This window comes from Rhincodon typus, chromosome 19, assembly GCF_021869965.1.
Source record: "Rhincodon typus isolate 14 chromosome 19, sRhiTyp1.1, whole genome shotgun sequence".
NCBI lineage: Eukaryota > Metazoa > Chordata > Chondrichthyes > Orectolobiformes > Rhincodontidae > Rhincodon > Rhincodon typus.
The window spans coordinates 52,281,558-52,301,428 of record NC_063350.1 but is presented as its reverse complement, the minus strand read 5'-3'; the positions used below and the strand labels follow the sequence as shown (position 1 = coordinate 52,301,428).

Sequence of the window (19,871 nt, the reverse complement as noted above, 5' to 3'; positions counted from 1 at the left end):
CCTACCACGTGGAAACAGGCCCTTCGGCCCAACAAGTCCACAGCGACCCTTGGAGCATCCCGCCCAGACCCATCCCCTTATAACCCGCCTAAGCTATGCATCCCTGAACACTACAGGCAATTCAGTATGGCCAATCCGCCTAACCTGCACATCTTTGGACTGTGGGAGGAAACCGGAGTACCTGGAGGAAACCCACGCAAACAGCCGCCCAAGGGTGGAACTGAACCCGGGTCCCTGGCACTGAGGCAGCAGTGCTAACCACTGAGCCACCGTGCTGCCAATACAGGACATTACAGCATTTACAGAAAAAGGCCATTTGGCCCAAGTGATCTAAGCTGCTATTTATTCTCCCACACTCTTTCATCTCAGTCCATCATACTCCCTGTTCCCTTCTCCAAGCTTCATCTTGAATCCAGTGATGTTAACAGTCCGTATGGCAGTAAGTTCCACATTCCATCCATTCTCTTGTTAAGAGGTTTCTTCAGAATTCCTTATTTATTCATGATTACTTTATATTTATGGCCCAGTTTTGGTTCCAACTTTTTTCTGTCTTTATCCAATCAGGTTCCAGGACTTACTGCATTAATAGAATCAAATTTCTATAAAAAGACATCAACAGGAAGTTCTGGACAAGATTTAAATAGCGACCTATCAGCAAGTCAAGAGCAGCATTTGTGAAGTGCTAACAGACTTTGTAATATCATTTATTACACAGGAAGTCTCGTTAGATTTGAGAACATGCTAAAGTTAACACCCAGCTTAGAAAATGGAGGCAGGCCTCATCCAGGCAACCACAGCTCATTTAATTGTCCATCAATAACTGATAAAATCATGACGTAGAGATGCCAGTGTTGGACTCGGGTGGACAAAGTCGGAAGTTACGTGAAACCAGGTTACAGTCCAACAGGTTTATATAAAATCACAAGCTTTTGGAGTGCTGCTCCTTCATCAGGTCAAGTCCCTCATCTGATCAAGGAGCAGCACTGTGAAAGCTTGTGATTTTTAAATAAACCTGTTAGTTTATAACCTAGTGTCACATGACTTCCAATTTGATAAAATCATGGAATAAAATATCAGGAGCAAAATAAAGGACATTCTGTATTCTATATAATTAAGCCAATGCTGTTTGGGAAAGGGGTGATCCAGTTTGTTCAAGCTGTACAATATATTGAGGATGTAACATTCTGAGGTTAAATTGACAGTGTTTCATGTTTCACAATCATCCTGTTAAACTTGAAGACAGAACAGATACAGAGCAAAACTGTTGTGGTAAGTAATTATGACTGGATTGGTAATTCCTAATTAATAGTCCAGTGAATAAGAGTCCATATCCCAGAGTGAAGAATTTGAATCTAGTCTTTCAAGAAAACAATATAGAAACAAAATCCATATTATTAATCACAAAGCTTTTGGCCTATTGTGAAAAACTCATTGATCACAAACATTGTCAGGAACAAAACCTGTTGTCTTTATCCAGTCTGGTCTCTATACTGGCATCGGAAAACATCAAACTGCTTCAAAGAAATTTCACACCATAATCATGTTGAAGGAACCTGACATTTTGCTCCATTTCGGTTGCTAAAATGCATGTGAGACACAAAGCCCTGTTCAGAATGCAGAGAACAGCCACGAATCATCAAAGGATTGTGTTCAATGACTAAGGCCTGGAAAAATACATGCAATTGCACCTTGAATGAGATGACAGAGAAGAGGTATATTAGATACATTGTATCTGCTGTATGTCATGTTGTTAAACATTCAGTTACTTCACAAATTTTCCTTTATGTAAGGAAACTTGTCTCTCCCAAAGAGAATGTGACTCCTGTCTCTCACTCAGTGGTTGGTTTATAATGATGGGAAGCTGTCAAATCCACCCCTGTCCTTACACCATAGGCTGTGTAAGCAGCTACCAGCAGGGATCACAGGAAGAATGGGTGTTTTGGCTGATTATCATTGTATTAGAACTGTCCAGGACCATTATCCATGCAAATTAGACTGTGGTATGAATGTCAATACAACAGCAGATGATGCTCATTGAGTCTTTGGAGAATCTTAACCATGTGAAAGTGTGGGAAATCGAACTGTTGGCTTGATAATGTTAATTTTTGTCTAGATTCTGCTGTCTGATTCCAAATGTCATTTTCAAAGGAAGTGTAAGTAATGTGTTTTATCTCAACACTTGAACACTGGTCACGATGGAGCTATAAGTCTCGCAAAAAGACCTTCATCTATTACTGTGCATTTTCTAGTTTAATATTGCAGATAAAGTCAAACTCACTTCTGGAAATCCTGTTGCTTCACTTATACTTTTCTCTAGGTCTTACCCTCGGCCCCACGAATACCTTCCCATTGCTGATTTGCCAAAAGTATGGGATTGGCGCAATGTGAATGGCACTAACTTTGCGAGCACCACCAGGAACCAGCACATCCCCCAGTACTGTGGATCATGCTGGGCCCACGGGAGCACCAGTGCACTGGCAGGTACGTCCTACAGGTAGATTATGTGGCTCTTGTAGGACTGTAACCCAGAAAGAATTAGTGCTACTACGGTAAAAGTGGAAACAGACTTCAGTTTTTGAAGGTATACTGCAGGAAAGTTGTTAGCCCTAGCTTCTTTATAATGAGAGGGAGATAAGGGAACTAACATGGCTACATGCTAACATGCGGTGAGAATTAATAATTATTTTATACTCTTGTTTGTGTCAATCCATAGTAACAAGTTGCAACTATTATACACAAAGGCTGGACGTTGGCAGTGTTATAATTCCAATAGGTCATACTGGTCAAGTCAGATTCCAGAACAAAATCTGGCTTGATAGATAATATTTTTGCTTTGTTTTTTTATGGGGCTGTCTTTCACTGAAACTTAAGCACACAAAGCTGCAAACTTGGTCTTAACACTATAACAAAAGTTTATTACACCAAAGAAATAAAGCAAACTAAGTTATCTACAATGTGAAAGATTTAAAAACACATGGCAAAGCAAAGTATATTTACTTCTCAACATTATTTTACAAAAGCAGGGAAATTTCCCATCCTATCAAATCTTTAGGTTGGAATTGGCTGCTTCGATGCAGTCTCTATCCTGTGAAGTTTGACACTTTTTCCTTGAATATTCACATAACTGAGCTTAATTTTTTTTTCTGTTTAAGAAACTGTAGTGCTCTGACCAAACACTCCTCATCTGCAAGTTTCATAAACGATAACCCTTCCACTGAAATAACATATTCCCTCACTACTCCAAACAATCTCTTTTTCTATACCATACACCACTAGTTTAAAATCCAAATTCTAAAAATTATATCAATGTATATAAATCACACACCTTTTCATCACAGCAAGAAAAGCTGATTATTAGAGCTGGGCCATTTAGGAGAGAAGTCAGCAAATATTTCATATAAAGGGCAGTAGAAACCTGGAACACTGTCCCAAAAACATCATACATGCTGGTGGTCAATTGGAGATTTTGTGACAGATACTGTAGTTAGGTTTTTTCATGTAAAATAACATTGAAGGTCACCGATCAAAGTTAAATGGTGTTGATGTATGGATCAGCTGTGATCGAACAATGAAATAAGCTCAAAGAGCTGAGTGGCCTTCTCCTGATCTTAAGTCCCTGTAAACTGCTGGAATTAGTCCAGTTCTAGAAAACTAAAACTTTGCAACTTCAATCTATTGTTAAATTGAATTGCAGCAATGAAAATGATACTAAGAATATCCATAGCTAGCAGGCCCAATGGATCGACTGAAGACCCTTTTACCATAATGAGCACATTATTAGTTCCCTTGTCAATGGTCACAATCTTAGTTTTGCTATTGGGATCAAAACCAGCTGCCTTTCACTTCATTCATCTGGGATACAAGCATCTAAACGTTTAAAGGCTTTTTGACCAATGAAGTTTACTCTTGGTAGACCCTGAGCTACTGGTCAGTACTGCTTAACACTGACCAATCAACTTCACCCAGAGGTTAAGGCAGTTCTTTGAGTGAGATTGTCAATTTTGGCAACTTCAACCATGACACTGCCACGTCTTTCACACATCTCCCTTCATAGTCAGTATGTAGTTGATACTTTGATCCTACCAGCCTGTTAGATTAGAACATAGGACTCGAAGTGCAGGTGCAGTAAGATGACCTAAAGCAAACGCCAGTCCCCATGATGGCATTGTGTGCTGTTGTGCTCTTTATTAATATTTCTTTCACTAAGTGAAATGGCAGCAATCCAATGAATACTCAGGCAATATTAGTTATGACTCTATCTATTAGAATCACCAAGGTATAAGCTATACTTCTGGCTCAAATGTGACCAGTAAGGCAAGAGGTTGTCAGGATCTGGTCTGGAGAATACTCCTGTTCTCTGGGTCCCTGACTTTCAGTTGTGCTATGATTCTTACTGTCTGCTCTCAATTCCTCACTCAGGGTCATCCTCCTTAGGAGTGTTGTTCCTAGGATCTTGCTATGACTATGCTAGTTTCTTCCTCTTGTATATCATCAGACTCTTCTTTTGTACTCCTGTATATCGCTGGTCATGTGCTTTTTACTAATCAACTCTGGATAATTTGGTAAAGCTATTTCTTACTCCAGTCACCCACCTGTCTGGAGTAGTGTTATCTTGTGTGATTGTATCTGTAATCTTGTTTCGTAGTTCCTTGTGCTAATGTTACCTTTAAACTCTTGATATTACTATTGCACACTGGTTAATTTGTTCAAGCTAGAACCATATTTTTGTTTTAGTGCCCCACAGTGGCCACTTGCATTTTCCACCAGATTGTGGATGTACAAATTCTTGGAGGGTCTTGTGCCACATTGTCAATGTCCTCCCCTAGGCCAGGAGTTCTGGGTTCAAGTCCCACCTGCCCTGGTCACAAGTCCTAAAATGTCTGAATAGGTGATTTAATTATAAATTAACTGCAAATGCTTGTCTTTTCCAGATCGGATCAACATTAAACGCAAAGGTGCTTGGCCATCTGCTTACCTGTCTGTGCAGCAAGTCATTGACTATGCCAATTCAGGCTCCTGCGAAGGGGGGGATCACATGGGAGTCTGGGAATATGCACATACACACGGCATTCCAGATGAGACCTGCAATAACTACCAGGCCAAGGACCAAGGTAAAGGCTGCTCTGTGCTACATCCACAGAGTCAGATACAGTGCTATTTCTACTCTAAGCATGTACAGGGTTACAAAATTTACAGCAGAGAAATGGAGGGGTGATAGAACACTAACCTTACAAAATGGCTTAATAGGGTAAATTCAATAAGAAAGTCAGGGGGAGAAAAGATTTCTTCAAACAGAAACCAGGCTTTCGGAACAACTAGCATGTGCTGGTGTTTATGTGCCTCAAACTACTTTATCTAGCCGTATTAGTATCTTTCTTTCCCCCTCATTTATCTATTTTCCCTTCAAATGCATCTATACTCCTTGCCTTAAGTACTCCCTGTGATAGTGAGTATTATGCTTAGGCTATTATCTGTATGAAGGTTTTCTTGAATTCTGGACTGAATTTAACCAGGCTGCGAGAGGTTAACCCAGATTGTTTAAATCTGCATAGAGATACTTCATTGTTGTTGAGTGGCCATTTCTAAGACTGAAGACAAATACTGTAAATGTAACATCAAAGAAGCCCACTTTGCAAAACAGCAGCAATGGGAAGCATCTAAACATTCAATCCCAGCTTGGTTCTCGCCCTATCTTTAGATTGTATGCCTTTTAACCAATGCGGCACCTGCACAACCTTTAACGTCTGCCACATGGTCAAGAATTACACACTCTGGAAGGTTGGTGACTTTGGCAGAGTCAAGGGCGAGAGAATATGATGGCAGAGATTTATGCCAACGGTCCAATCAGGTACAGTGTTCTATCAGGTTCATCACTTTGTCTAATGTTGTTCCTGTTTCAGCAGAAATGTAGGAACGCAACAATAAATGGTCTATTTGTGGGGCTCCAAGCAAGGAGATTTCAGCCAAGTGCGTATGCCCATTAAGGGTGGTAACTGAGTGGTATAACTCCAGAAAATTTAGGGTCGGCAAGTTGTTCAATCAAACCAGACTGAGCCAGAGCCTCATTGTGTCCTTGGTCAGTTTCCACCCAAGTGCAGTTTTTAACCAATCAAGAGATAGAAAGCAGCTTTGGTCTCCGTGTTCTTAACTCAGAGACACAGTCAAAAATAAATCAATGAGAATGCTATTCCATTATTCTGAGATCATCTCCTGTTCTAAATCTATGTTTGTAACTTAACGCAGCACCAGCAACAGATCCTGCTTCACCTGACCATCTACCCTTCCATCCATCCAACCAAGATTTCTTTTAATATTTTTACTTCATACTTATCTTTTAAACTTACTACACTTTTAAAATAGCTGTTTGTGCATCCTCATGATGTTTTGAGCTTGTGGTTACAGGCTGCCTGGCAGTAGACACTTTGTCCAGAATTTCCTTGTGATTTCTTTAAATTGGTTTATAGGATGTAAGTATTCCTGCCAAGGTGACCACTTGTTGAGTTGAATTGAATTAGGTTTAATGTCACGTGTGCTCAGAGTACAGTGAAAAGTTTACAAGTTGCCACTTATGGTGCCATCTTAGTTACAAAGTAGAAAAATAAGGAAAACCAAATTTAAGAAGTTTAAACATTTCAGTCCTTCTCACTGAAAAGTAGAAAAAAAACAAAAAATACAGCTAACAGGTCAACACAACAGTCTGTAAGCACCTCACCACACTGGGCTCACAGGGCTCCCCAGCTCCTGTCGCCTTGCAACTTGTCCCTGCTATTACCCTGGGCTGCCTGATCCCACTGATGTCACCTTCTTTCATAGTCTTCACCAAAAAGAAGGAAAAAGATGAAGCTGAAAGAGGATGTGGCCAGCCTGGTGCTGGAGAGCTGACCAGCTCACAGCATTACCTACCCTGCTGCTGCCACCACCAATCCCAAGTTCCTGTGGGTCTGGAGTCTCCCGACCAGACCCAAAAGGAGGGAATATTTATTTCTCTAAAGTTTACTAATGAACTAGACGGTTTTTCATTCTTCCCTTATATCTAGAATTGCTCTTTTAGACAACTGAATGGCTGTTCCCACCAACCAGTCACCCGTGGCAACCTATTAACCACCACCTATTGATCATTGGGAATTATTGACAGTGGCTTTTAGTTCTAGGTTTACTCAATACTTTAATTTATTGAGCAAATTTAAATTTCCTCCAGCTGTCATGGTGGCATTTAAAACCTTATCCCCAACAGCCAGAGCCAATGGATTATTGGGTCAGTGACACTATCATTAAGTCAGCCCCTCCCCAGTTACAAATGGGAAGTTATGCACGAGGGGAGCTGATGGCCTAGTGGTATTATCGTTAGATTGTTAATCCAGAAACCCTGCATGTTCTGGGGACCCAGTTTCAAATTCTGTGATGGCAGATTCAATTTAAAGAAAAACAACTATACTGATGACCATGAAACCCATCTGGTTCACTAATGTCCTTCAGGAAAAGAAACGCGCCATCCTCACCTGGTATGGCTGACAGATGACTCCAGACACACTGGAATATGGCTGACTCTCAACTGCCCTCTGAAATTGCCTAACAAGCCACTTTGTTGTATCAATCACTACAAAGTCTCCACAAAGAAATGAAGCCAAATGGAAAAGACAAGGGCAGAAACAGCCCTGTCAACCCTGCAAAGTCCTCCTTACTAACATCTGGGGCTAGTGCCAAAACTGGGAAAGCTGTCTCTCAGACCGGTCAAGCAAGTCATACTCACTGCATCATACCATACAATGTCCCAGACACTACCAACCCCATCTTTGGATATGCAGACAGACCCAGCAGAGGTGAGGGCAGAGTGGTATACAGTGGGGGACAGCTGCCCTAAGAGTCTTCAACATTGACTCTGGACCCCATGAAGTCTCCTGGCTTCGGGTTAAACATGGGCAAGGAACTTTCCTGCTTATTTACCAAATACTGTGTTACCTTAGCTGATGAATCAGTACCCCTCCACGTTGAACAATACTTGGAGGAAATACCGAAGGTGGCAAGGGCACAAAATGTACTCTGGGTGGGGGATTTCAGTGCCCAGCACTACTGATCGAGGCTGGTGGCATCCTAAAAGACGTAGCTGCTAAACTGGGTCTGCAGCAGATGGTGAGGGAACCAACAAGAGGGAAAAATATACTTTATCTTGCCCTTAACAAGCTGCTAACTGTAGATGCATCTATCCATGACAATATCAGAAAGTGACCACTGCACAAGTCCTTGTGGAGACAAAGTCCCACATTGAGAACAACCATCATGTTGTGTAGCACTATCACCATGCTAAATGGGACAGACTTCGAACAGATCTAGTAGCTCACGACTGGGCATCTGAGGCGCCGTGGGCCATCAATAGCAGCAGAATTGTACTCCAGCACAATCTGCAACATCATGGCCCAACATATCCCTACTCAACCATTACCATCAAGTTAGGGGATCAACCCTGGTTCAATAGAGTGCAGGAGGGCGTATCAGGCATACCTAAAAATGAAGCTACCAAACAGGACTACTCATAGGCCAAGCAGCAAGTGAAAGACAGAACTAAGCGATCCCACAACCAAAGGATCAGATCTAAGCTCTGCAGTCCTGCCACATGCAGTTGTGAATGGTAGTGCCCAATTAAACAATTCACTAAGAGGAGGATCCACAAATACTCCCATCCTCAATGATGTAAGATCCCAACACATTAGTGCAAAAAAGGCTGAACCATTCGCAGCAATCATCAGCCAGAAGTGCCGAGTGGATGATCCCTCTTGGCTTCCTCCAGTGGTCCCCAGCATCATAGACACCAGTTGTCAGCTAATTCAGTTCACTCCATGTGATATCAAGAAACTATTGGAGGCACAGGATACTGCAAATGCTATGGGCTGTGACAATATTCCGGCAATAGTACAGAAGAATTGTCCTCTAGATCTTGCCGCTCCCCTAGCCAAGCTCTTCCAGCACAGTTACAACACTGGTATCTACCCAAAAATGTCCAGTGACCCTTCTTCAGACTGCTTCCTGCATGGAGGTTGATCATTTTAAGAATGAAGTTGCATACCTTCATTTTAACAGTTACTCTATTTCTAACAGAGGCAGCCAGTCTCCCAATGCACAGAAAACTGGGAAGTTTAAAGGAGGCCACCTGATGTTGCAAATGGCTCTCGGGCAGCAAAGATGGAACATGCATCATTGCTTTGAATGATGCCCAAATCTAGCACCCAAAAAGTAGTGATGAAAGACCACTGCCTGATAAATTTTGGGTTTTTTTTTCCTTCTGCCATGTCCTTTTCAAAGTCAGTGAATGAGCTTGCCAAATGCTGAGCTTGCTTTTCCCAAGTGATGATTAATTTCTTCAACCAGTATAGCATTCAGCAGTGCTATCATGTTATCTAAATAATTTAGGTATCTTCCTTGTCTTCTAATAAAACAATAGAATAATGTCCCTGTGAATTATAACAAAGGGGAAATGTAGCAGTATAGTTGAGGAGAGTAAGGCCCATAAACATTAAGTGAACAGCTCAAATTGTTTTGGAGATTTAATTCAAAGATGCATAATAGGCAGTAACCTGTGGAAAACTCCCTTTCTCTATGAATAGTGCCACAGAACTTTTCAGATTCACCTGAAGGCAGATGGGGTCTTGGTTTAACATCTCATAAAGGCAACATCTCACGAAAGTGTCCACATCAATATATTCAGCAATGTGGCTTGAACCTTCGACTAGTTCACATGGGCTATAGCACAACTCCCGCTCTAAGACTGACACTCAACGAGAGGACCTTGTAACCTGCTGCTTAGAATTTGTTGTACAGTTCTCTAGTTTGTACTCGGTTTGGAGAACTGCTTTGTGCTTAATGAAAATGTTTTTATTTGATCCCTTGTAGTTGTGGCATTATGGCTACAAGAAAACTGGACGCCTACACTGGAGGAGTGTATATGGAGTACCAAGCAGAGCCAGCAATAAACCATATCATGTCAGTGGCAGGCTGGGGTGTAGAGAATGGAATTGAATACTGGATTGTGCGCAACTCTTGGGGCGATCCATGGGTAAGTGATACCCAGATTCTTCATTATGTCAGAGGTGGTGGTGCAGTGGAATATCAGCCCCACTGACAGATGGTGGAAAATTGAATCAATAAAATCTGGTCTAATAGCGATCATGTGATCACTGACAATTGTTGCAAGAACCCATCTGGCTTAGGAATATTCTTGAGTAGGAAATCTGCCAGCATTACTTGGTCTCGCCTACATGTAATTCCAACTCTCAGCTATGTTGTTGACTCGGAATTATCCTCTGGGCAATTAGGGATGGGCAATAAATGCAGGCCTAGCCAGTGATGCCCACATCCTCTAACATTTCTTTCAAAAAAGTGTGCTTCAAACTTTGGTTTAGTCTATCAAGTAAGGCAATAAAGCCACACATTTAACCAACTGACTGTCAATGCAGATCCAGGATGGTTTGTATGCTTGTGTAAAATTTGAGTCTTGATAATCCTATAAAATAAAGAACTGCAGATGCTGGAGATGTGAAATAAAAACAGGAATTGATGGAGAAGCTCAGCAGATTTGATAGCAGCTATGGAGAAAAAGCAAAGTTAACATTTTGAGTCTGGTAGCCCTTAATCAGAACTGATAATCCTATATCTGATCTAAATCTTCAACTGCGCTTGATCACCTTTTTTGTCCATTGTTGGTACCCTCTCAAAAGAAAAATCAACATTGTTGTTGGAAGTTTAACCAGTCCCTCGGCATCAGTAGGCCTTTCAGGGAGTAAGTTCCTGAATTCTACTACCCTCTATTAAGCAAAAGTGCATTCTGACTTACTCCTGACTGCCCTAGCTCTGATTTTTATTAAATTTAAATTCCAGATTCCTACAATAGAAGAAGTAGCTGTTGTATTCCTTGATCATTTCAAACACCTCAAATCAGATTTCCCAAGGCTCTACAAGCCAGGTTTAAGCAATCTTGCACCACCTACCAGTCTAGGCTTCTCAATAGCTTGATGTTAACTGTTGACCAGTGACAGATTTCCAGATGATTCAGCCTACAGCTATCGGAGGAAAAAGCTACCTCAGCAAACTTAGAGTTGGGGGTATCCCAAGTTTTATTGTTTTATTTGATTTGTAAATAATTTTTAATAGATTGATTTCTCCATGTGAGATTATATTAACTGTTATTGTTTCAGGGGGAAAGTGGTTGGCTCCGAATCGTCACCAGTCCCTACATGGGAGGGAAAGGAAACTCCTACAATCTGGCAATCGAACAGAACTGTGCCTATGGGGACCCTATCCTGTAGTAGTGTACAGGTTTTGCCACACACCTACTCTTCATAGGAATGGAACTTTTTTTAAAAATACATTACCACTTTAAGAAGAAATCTAAAATGTAAATCTGAGGTATACAAATTACTTTGCCTCAAGAGGTGACTGAATTGAATGATTTTTATTTTAAAACAAGGATAAAGCTGTATAACAGGAAACAGAAGGGAATAATTTTGGTTCCAAGAGGCTAAAACCACGACATGAATTAAAAAACCTCTTGAGAATCACAGGTTTTTTTTTTTGCACTCATGTCCAGCACACCTGTAAAACAAACACTATTTGCTCACAGGTTCCAATGCAACAGAAATATCGTTTTGAACAATCTCCATGTCACTTTGTAAGTAAAAAGGAAATCAGAACAATATTATCTTTTCCTAAAATATATGAAATAAGACAGTGCTTCAGGATCTATATCTTGTGAATTTATCCATAACCTGGTCGGTTTACTCTACACTATCTGATTATAAGTCATCTTTGTAATGAGACAGCAGCCCTACAGTCCTCAGGGTAAATGGCAACTTTACTAAACTGGACCAAAGATAATGATTGTTGACTCAATCAACAACAGGATCAGACAGCAGTTCAACATTATTATTTACCAGAGGCAGCACTGACAACATCATCTGCAAATATACCTTACTGACACAACCCAGTTATCAACTGGAATTGCAAAGATGCAAATGGTGCTACTAAGCTCAAATGTCACTTACGCAACCATCAACAAAATCTAATTTACTTTTTCATTCATTCACAAGATGAAGGTGTCACTGGTTGGACCAGCATTTATCACCCATTCCTAACTGTGATGTGGGGGTACTGGTGTTGGACTGGGGTGGACAAAGTCAGAAATCACATGACACCAGGTTATAGTCCAACAGGTTTATTTGAAAACACAAGCTTTCAAAACCTGAAAGGCTGAGACTCCGAAAGCTTATGTTTTCAAATAAACCTGTTGGACTATAACCTGGTGTCATGTGATTTCTGACTTTGTCCATTTGTAATTGCACTGAGTAGTTGGTGGTGAGCTGGGTGAGCTGCCTTGAACTGCTGCAGTCCATTTGCTGTATATAGACCCACAATGCCATTGGAGGTGGTGGTCCAGGATTTTAATCCAGTGATACCAAAGGAACTGCGATATTTCCAAATCAGGATGTTGAGTGGCTTGGAGGGGTAACCTTCAGTGGTGGTATTCCCATGTATCTGCTGCCGTTGTTTTTTGAGATGGTAGCGTGTTTGGAAGGTGCTGTCTCAGGAGCCTGAGTGAAGTTATGCAGCGCATCTTGTGGGTAGTACATACTGCTGCTCGAGGGGTATTGTAAAGCTAATGGCTTTGGATTTTCTTTCAAAGTAAACAAAAGCAGCACGAGTGGGTAGAGTTTTTGCTTTCAGTTGTTAAGTTGGTTTTTTTGGAGTTGAAGGGGCTAGATACAGCTCTCTCTCTCTCTGCTACTAGATGCATTCGTTCAGTCTTTCTCCTGAACCAGAGGAGATAGCAAGTGACCAAATCTGTTCTTTTGAATTTGCCTTTGCAGATGCTGCTCTATTGAAACAGTGGATAAGTAATTGTTGAATAATATATTAATGATTTCAATAGAGTTAAAAGATATGCCAGTTGTTTTTATTTGTATTTTAACTGAAGTGTAAGAATAAAGTGTTTTGCTAAAAGCCTAGTAGTTTTACCAATCAAATCACATCTTACACTTGCTTTTAAATAAGATGAAAGTTAGGGTTGAGACTATGTCCTTGATATGTTGAGGGGGTTTGGTCTAGTCTATAACAGGGTTATTTATCTACCCTGAGGAACCAGAGTTCTTGGATACAGTGGTAATGTCCCTACTGCTGGTCTGGAAGGTCAAGGTTCAAGTCAAACCTATCACAGACATGTGTTATACCATATCTGAGTAGGTTGATTACAAAAGTATCTACCTCAAGTAACTCCTGTGAAAATATCCTCGAGCTGACTGACCCCCAACAACCACAAACATCTTCCTATGTGTGAGGTATGACTCCAGACAGTGGAGAGTTTTCCCATTGATTCAAGGGGAGCCTCCATTGATTCCAGGTTTGCTAAGGCTCCTTGATGTCAAGGCAGTCACTTTCACCTCACCTCTAGAATTCAGCTCTTTTGTCCATGTTTGGACCAAGGCAGTAACAAGGTCACGAGCTGAGCGGCCCTGATAGAGCCCAAACTGGGCATCACTGAGCAGGTTATTGGTGAGCAAGTGCTGCTTGATAGCACTGTTGATGACATCTTCCATCACTTTACTGATGGGGCAGTAATTGGCTAGGTGGGATTTGTCCTGCTTTTTGTGTACAGGATGTACTTGGGCAATTTTCCACATTGTCAGGTAAGTACCAGTGTTGGAACTATACTGGAACAGCTTGGGGGAGGCTGGGCAGCATTACACCTGCAGCACAAGTCTTCAGTGCTACAGGTCAGAACATTGTCAAGGCCCATAGACTTGGCTCTATTCAGTGCCTCCAACTGTGTCTTGATTACAACACGGAATGAATCAAATTGGCTGAAAACCAGTAGCCATGAATGTTGGGGGCCGCTGGAGGTTGCGGAGATGGATTGTCCACTTGGTACTGATTGCAAATGCTTCAGCCTGATCTTTTGCATGGATTTGCTAGGCATCTCCCACATTGAGGATGGGAATATTTGTGAAGCCTCCCTCTTCAGTGAGTTGTTTAATTGTCCACCATCATCATGCCTGTGGCAAGACTGATCCATTGGTTGTAGAATCACTTGCTGCCTATGCTGTTTGGCATGCAAATAACACAACCAATTGAGATCTGGAATGCACTTGCAAGAAAACTGGTAAAAACCGATTATAGTAGTTATTTTCAAACAAGATATGGATAAACACAGGGGCTACAGCAAAAGACAGAATTAGTGAAACTACTTGGATAGATGGTACAAAGGGTTAAAATGTCCTGTAGCATGCAATGATTCTGCAATGAATGAATCATTCTGTCAATTGCTGTTAGAAGTGTTTTGCTCACTTAATCTGAGACACAAACACCTCAGTAAAGATGAAAGGTCATCAACCTGAAATTTTAGCTGTTTCTCTCTCTCTCTCTCCACACCTGCTGAATATTTCCAGCATTTTCTGTTTTTACTACTCTGTCATCTGCCTTACTCTGTAGTGGCAGAGGTTTGGCTTACTGCTTTGATGGTGACCAAATTGGACTGACCTTTGTCTATGTAGATGGGCAACAATTCATTCACATTACTTAGCTATCAATACCAAATGCAAATAATTCTCACTGATAGCCTAAGGTCAACAATTAGAGGCCTTCTTGTCGCATAGCGGTAGTGTCTGTACCCCTGGACCAAGAGGCCCAGGTTCAAGTCCCACCTGTTAACAATAATATTAACAACTGCACTGTTTTATTTGCTGGGGTTTTCCAATTGCTTGAAAGCTGGAGATATCTGCATTAAAAAAATGAGTGCAGTCTACCTCAGCTGGAGATATCTGCATTAAAAAAAATCAGTGCACCTACCTCAGCTGAGCCTCACTTTCAGCATAGCTAATTAACTCTCCAATAACCAGAGAAGGCACTAGAAAATAGGACCGGTCCAGGCACAGTGGGCCGAATGACTTCCTTCTGTGCCGTTAAAAATTCTAAGCTTGTGAAGTAACTATATTTTCACTTCTACTGGCTGAACATTTAAAACAACTGGCTGGTTTTTACAATGCCAAATTATAAAACATTTAGGAAATCCAGTTCAGGCATTATTACAAATAAACAGCATACAAAACTGTACTGACAATGTAAACATCATCATTTTAAGGTCATAGCTAGTTAATTCTATTCAAATGAATGAGGGATTTGCACCTTTGACAGTCTGTTTGCTTTTAAAAACATGCTTGGATGGAGCTCACTCTAACTTAAATAAGATAATTAGTGGCAATTTAATTAAAAATGTTTTTAACTTATTTAAGGTGTACACTGGCTACTCAAAGATGTTTTATAAATCCTTTAATTTATAACAAGCAGCTAGGGATTTTCACAAGAACAATTTCCAGCATTCAATTTATATTTAAACAAACCACAACCATTGAAGAAATGATTACCTCAAAAGAGGAATAGAATTTGGCAATCACTGCAAATGGAGAAAAGCAGAAGTTAAACCAATCATGGAAGGTCCAGATCAGACTGCATCACCTGATGATGAAACATACAAGAGATTAGTGGTGTTTCAAGTAGTTGGATTTCCAAACCTCATTACGCTAAGAATCTCCAGAAATTGAAGATTAAAACTCCCAAATGTTACTGTAAACAACAATATTTTTAAAAACAAAGCAGTATGCTTTCATTTTCGTTTCTTTTGTTAATTACTTACCAACAATATTTGAGATGGAGTAAAAGGCTGTGTCATGCAATTGGATAACAAGATTGCTCTATATGGGCTTAGAAAGCATGAACAGACAAATGGATGACAAGGTAGACGGAGAAATGCTCACAGCACCAAAGAAAGAACGAACACTGGATGATCCTTGTTGGCTATTTAAGGCTGACTCATCACTCGAGGAACTGATAATCTGACTTTTTGACTAGATTGAGAACAAAAATTGGTTTGAAAATCTGTACCTGCAACCTACATTTTCCTTCAAAATGTGCTGCTCCTGTGAATAAGTGTGTCCAAAGAGCGCGCACACAGGTTTCTCTCTTTCCTTTTATTGATAAGAAACAATGTTTTAAATCCACTTGTAAGCCAATCAATGGTACTCAGGTGTCATCTGAAATTAAACTATCACTGTGGAGACATCATATGCACAGAGTTCGCTTACATATATATATGTATGAATACTTTAATTGTATTAAAGGAAATCAGAAGTCATATGAACATAGGAACAGCAGAAGACTATTCAGCCCCTCTAGACTGATCTACTTGTGTTTCAAATTCCCATTCACCTCTGATAACCCTTGTTTCTCTTGCTAATAAGAATCAATTCACTTTTGTCTTCAAGTGACCTTACCTGCATCACATTCTCAGGCAGAGTTCCAAAGTTGCACTATCCTGAGAAAAAAAAACTTCTTCCTCTCCTGAAAGGATGACCCAATTGTCAAATAGTGCCCCTGAGTTCTGAACTTGCCCACAGTAGAAAACACCCTTTCCATGTCCGCACTGACAGAACCATTAGGATCTTACCAATCTATCCAAGCTTTTCACATGAGACAACCTGCTCATTCCAGCCATCAATCTAACAAACCTCCTGTGAACTACCTCTAATACATCTTTCAGTGGATGCAGCCACCTTCAATGACAGAAATGTAATCTCTTTACAGCTGAGGTTTTTGATCAGTGTTTGAATGAGTTGTGTGTTCCACAGAGGGAAAACTGCCAGCCTCCCGTCACTGTGAAACAGCTGTTGTACAATCAAAAGGATTGCCGCAGGGAAATCAACATTCTGACCCAGCACTAACTTCTATCCCTGTGATATTCCTACCCTGAGCTCCGGGTTAGGGATCTGTCCCTGTAAGATTCCCACTCCAAGAAATTGTCGCATTGTGTCTCATTTGGGCCACTAATCAATTTAAGTGTATGAAATTTCCAAAGAGCATTTTGTTCAAAAGATCAATTTGGATGAGGTGCCAGACAAGTGCAGATTCCATTCAATTTTGAGATTCCATCACATGCTCTCTGATGCTGTTATGCAGTTTAATAATATGTAATAATTTTATAATAATCATTGAAAATATTAAACACAAATATAAAAATACAAATTATATTTAACTTAGTTACAATGTTTCTTACAGGATACTTACAGCAGCAGTGTCCAAAAAATTAATCTTTAATTCCTGTAAGATCAAGGACAATTGACAAACCTTAGAACAATAATTGATATTTAACAGAAAAGAGTCATACAGCACAGAAACAGGCCCTTCAGTCCAACATGTCTATGCTGACCAACAAACACCAAACTACACTACATCCATTTTCTAGCACTTGATTCATAGCTTACTATATCCTGGCATTTTAGTTCTCATCCAGATGATTCTTACATTGTTCCTTTAAGACAGTAATATGTCCCAAGGCACTTCATAGAACATTCTCAAACAAACTTTGACAGTGAAGGAGGAGATATAAGAGGGTGAGCAAAAACTTGGTGAAAGAGTAGGTTTTAAAGCGCACCTTAAAGGAAGAATGAGATGTAGAGAGGCAGAAAGGTTTAGATATAGAGCTTAACGCCTCATAGCACAGTCACCAATGGGAAGTGAGTAAAATCTTTGAAGTGCCTCTTTAAAAGAACTAGTGAATTAGTCCCCGGTCGTTCCCTCTTCAAGTGTTGATCCAGTTCCATTCTGAAATTTATTACTGGATCAGCTCCCACTCTTTCAAGCTGTGGATTTCAGATCATAACTTGCTGCCTAAAGGAAAACTCAATCCCCTCGATTCTGCTATCAAGTGCAACGATTCATGAAATTAACAAAGGTTGGTATAATAAATGAAATTCAACAGGTCCAGTATAGTTCACCCCTATTTGAACTGAAGTATGGCAACTGAACTTGAAATGGTTGGTACAAGACTGCTGCTTGACACTTCACCAGGAGGAGATGTTATCTAAACTGGTTTCTTTACAATCATGGTATCTTTCATTCAAAACGACTGGACCTACATGAAATAAGTGTCATAACATGGTCAACTATCAGACCTGAGTCCGCAAGAAGTACAGCAGCAAAATGTGACTTCAAAAAGCAGAACATCTGTGAAATGAGAATACAAAAACAACGAAGTCACATGTCTTACCCAGATAAAGTAATGAAAGTCATTTAAAAATACAAAATATATGTCAAGACAAGGGAGACGTTAGCCAAACAAGATGAATAAACAGAAATTTAAATGGAGATGCCAAAGAAAATCTGTACAATGGAGGGATACAGGAAAATGCTAACAGGCTTTCAAAGGGTTTTCTGAATGTAAAAGGAACACCGTGGAGGAAAACAGCAAAAGAATTCTATATTTTTTCCAAGAATGTGGGTATCACTAGCATTTATCACTTATCTCCAGCTGCCCTTGAACTGAGTGGCTTGCTAGACCATCTCAGAGGGCAGGTTAAAGTCAACTTCATTGCTGTAGATCTGGAGTCACATGTAGGCCTGACCAGTTAAGGATAGCGGATTTCCTTCCTCAAAGGACATTAGTGACCCAGATGGACTTTTACAACAACTGATGTTAATTTTGCAGTCCCCATTATTTAGATTCGTTTTCAATTCCAGATTTTATGAAGTGAATTTAAATTCCACCAGCAGTTTTGGGATTTGAACCAATGTCCCCAGAATATCACCTCTGGAAAACACGACACTACCACAATGCCACATCTTCCTTTTAAGTTACATATATTTTACTTAATGTTTTATCCAACAAAATACCAGATATCTAGCAAAAATATTCAAAGAACCTTTAGTTGTGTGTGGGTTCACATCCAGATGCTATGGTACAAGTGACCATAAGAACACAAGGATCAGTGAATAACAGTCATTAGAGGCACCAGACAGATCCTTTCAAAAGTCGATATAGCTACCTTTCCAGAACTTGTACAATCTTATCCTTGTTTTGCTTCTGAGGTACCAGAATACTGAACTATGTTGATTATGCTAATCCTCCTGCATCCTCTGTTCCTGAATAAATTCATATTCTCCTGTGTCATGACTAAGCTGACTCAAATCTTAGCTCATCTGATCATAAAAGAGATGTTATATGACATACTCCTACTGGGTTAGTATTGCTGTTCAATCATCATATCATAATTTTTGTGTCAGAAATCCACTTTCTAATTTTAGACACATCCTACAACACATACTATCCACAAAGAACATGTGCATTTTTTCTCTGCAAAGGCCACTAAAAGAATGAGAACTAAATACTATCATTCAGTCTTCAGCCGATTCGACTCAATCTACACAATAAATGGAAACAGCTAAAGGCACTGGATATTGCAAAGACTACGGGCCCTGACAACATTCCAGCAATAGTACTGAAAACCTGTGCTCCAAAACTTGCAACACTCTTAGCCAAGCTATTCCAGTACAGCCACAACACTGGCATCTACCCAACAACGTGGGAAATTTTGTCAATTAACATCAAGGGCACATTTGACTGAGTATGGCATCAAGGAGCCCTATCAAAGCTGAAGCCAATGGAAATCAGGGGAGAAAATAGGTTTGGGCTGACAAGAGACACATAATATTCACTCTCACAAGAGCCAGGCAATGATCATCTTCAGCAACAAATGGGCAGCAGGATGGCTCAATGGTTAGCTTTGCTCCCTCATAGCACCAGGGACCCAGGTTCGATTCCAGTATTGGGTAACTGTCTGCATGGGTTCCACTGAGCACTCTGGTTTTCTCCCACAGACCAAAGATGGGCAGGTAAGGTGATGAATTGTCTCATAGTGTCCAGGGATATGTAGGTCCCTCCAAGCAGAGAAAATAGAGCAAACGAGTCCATGCTGGCCTCCAGTCTGCGCAGACTCCTGGCCCTGAGAGCCTTGAATGAAGCCAGTGCGGACTCCCGGCCTCTGCACACACAGAGGCCG

At 40.5% G+C, this 19,871-nt stretch overlaps 2 protein-coding genes across 3 annotated transcripts in view; one reads left to right on the top strand and one right to left on the bottom strand.

Moving 5' to 3' along the window:
• Window positions 1-12,987, top strand: part of LOC109937610 (cathepsin Z-like) — a 59,351-nt gene extending 46,364 nt beyond the window's left edge. Inside the window, 6 exon segments of the mRNA XM_048608449.1 lie at window positions 2,318-2,481; window positions 4,932-5,111; window positions 5,699-5,797; window positions 5,800-5,848; window positions 9,886-10,048; window positions 11,187-12,987. Of these exon segments, the coding sequence (XP_048464406.1) occupies window positions 2,318-2,481; window positions 4,932-5,111; window positions 5,699-5,797; window positions 5,800-5,848; window positions 9,886-10,048; window positions 11,187-11,297 (766 nt within the window). The 3' untranslated portion in view covers window positions 11,298-12,987.
• nelfcd (negative elongation factor complex member C/D) overlaps window positions 676-19,871 on the bottom strand; it is a 72,465-nt gene continuing 53,269 nt past the window's right edge. The window contains exons 18-20 of one of the 2 annotated variants that reach the window (XR_007264195.1): window positions 17,101-17,133; window positions 15,405-15,495; window positions 676-1,688 (exon numbers count right to left, since the gene is read on the bottom strand). The gene's annotated coding sequence lies outside the window, so the exon portion shown is untranslated. Of the gene's footprint in view, window positions 1,689-15,299; window positions 15,496-17,100; window positions 17,134-17,987; window positions 18,040-19,871 lie in introns of those variants that run through there. The other variant, XR_007264194.1, reaches the window with a different exon arrangement.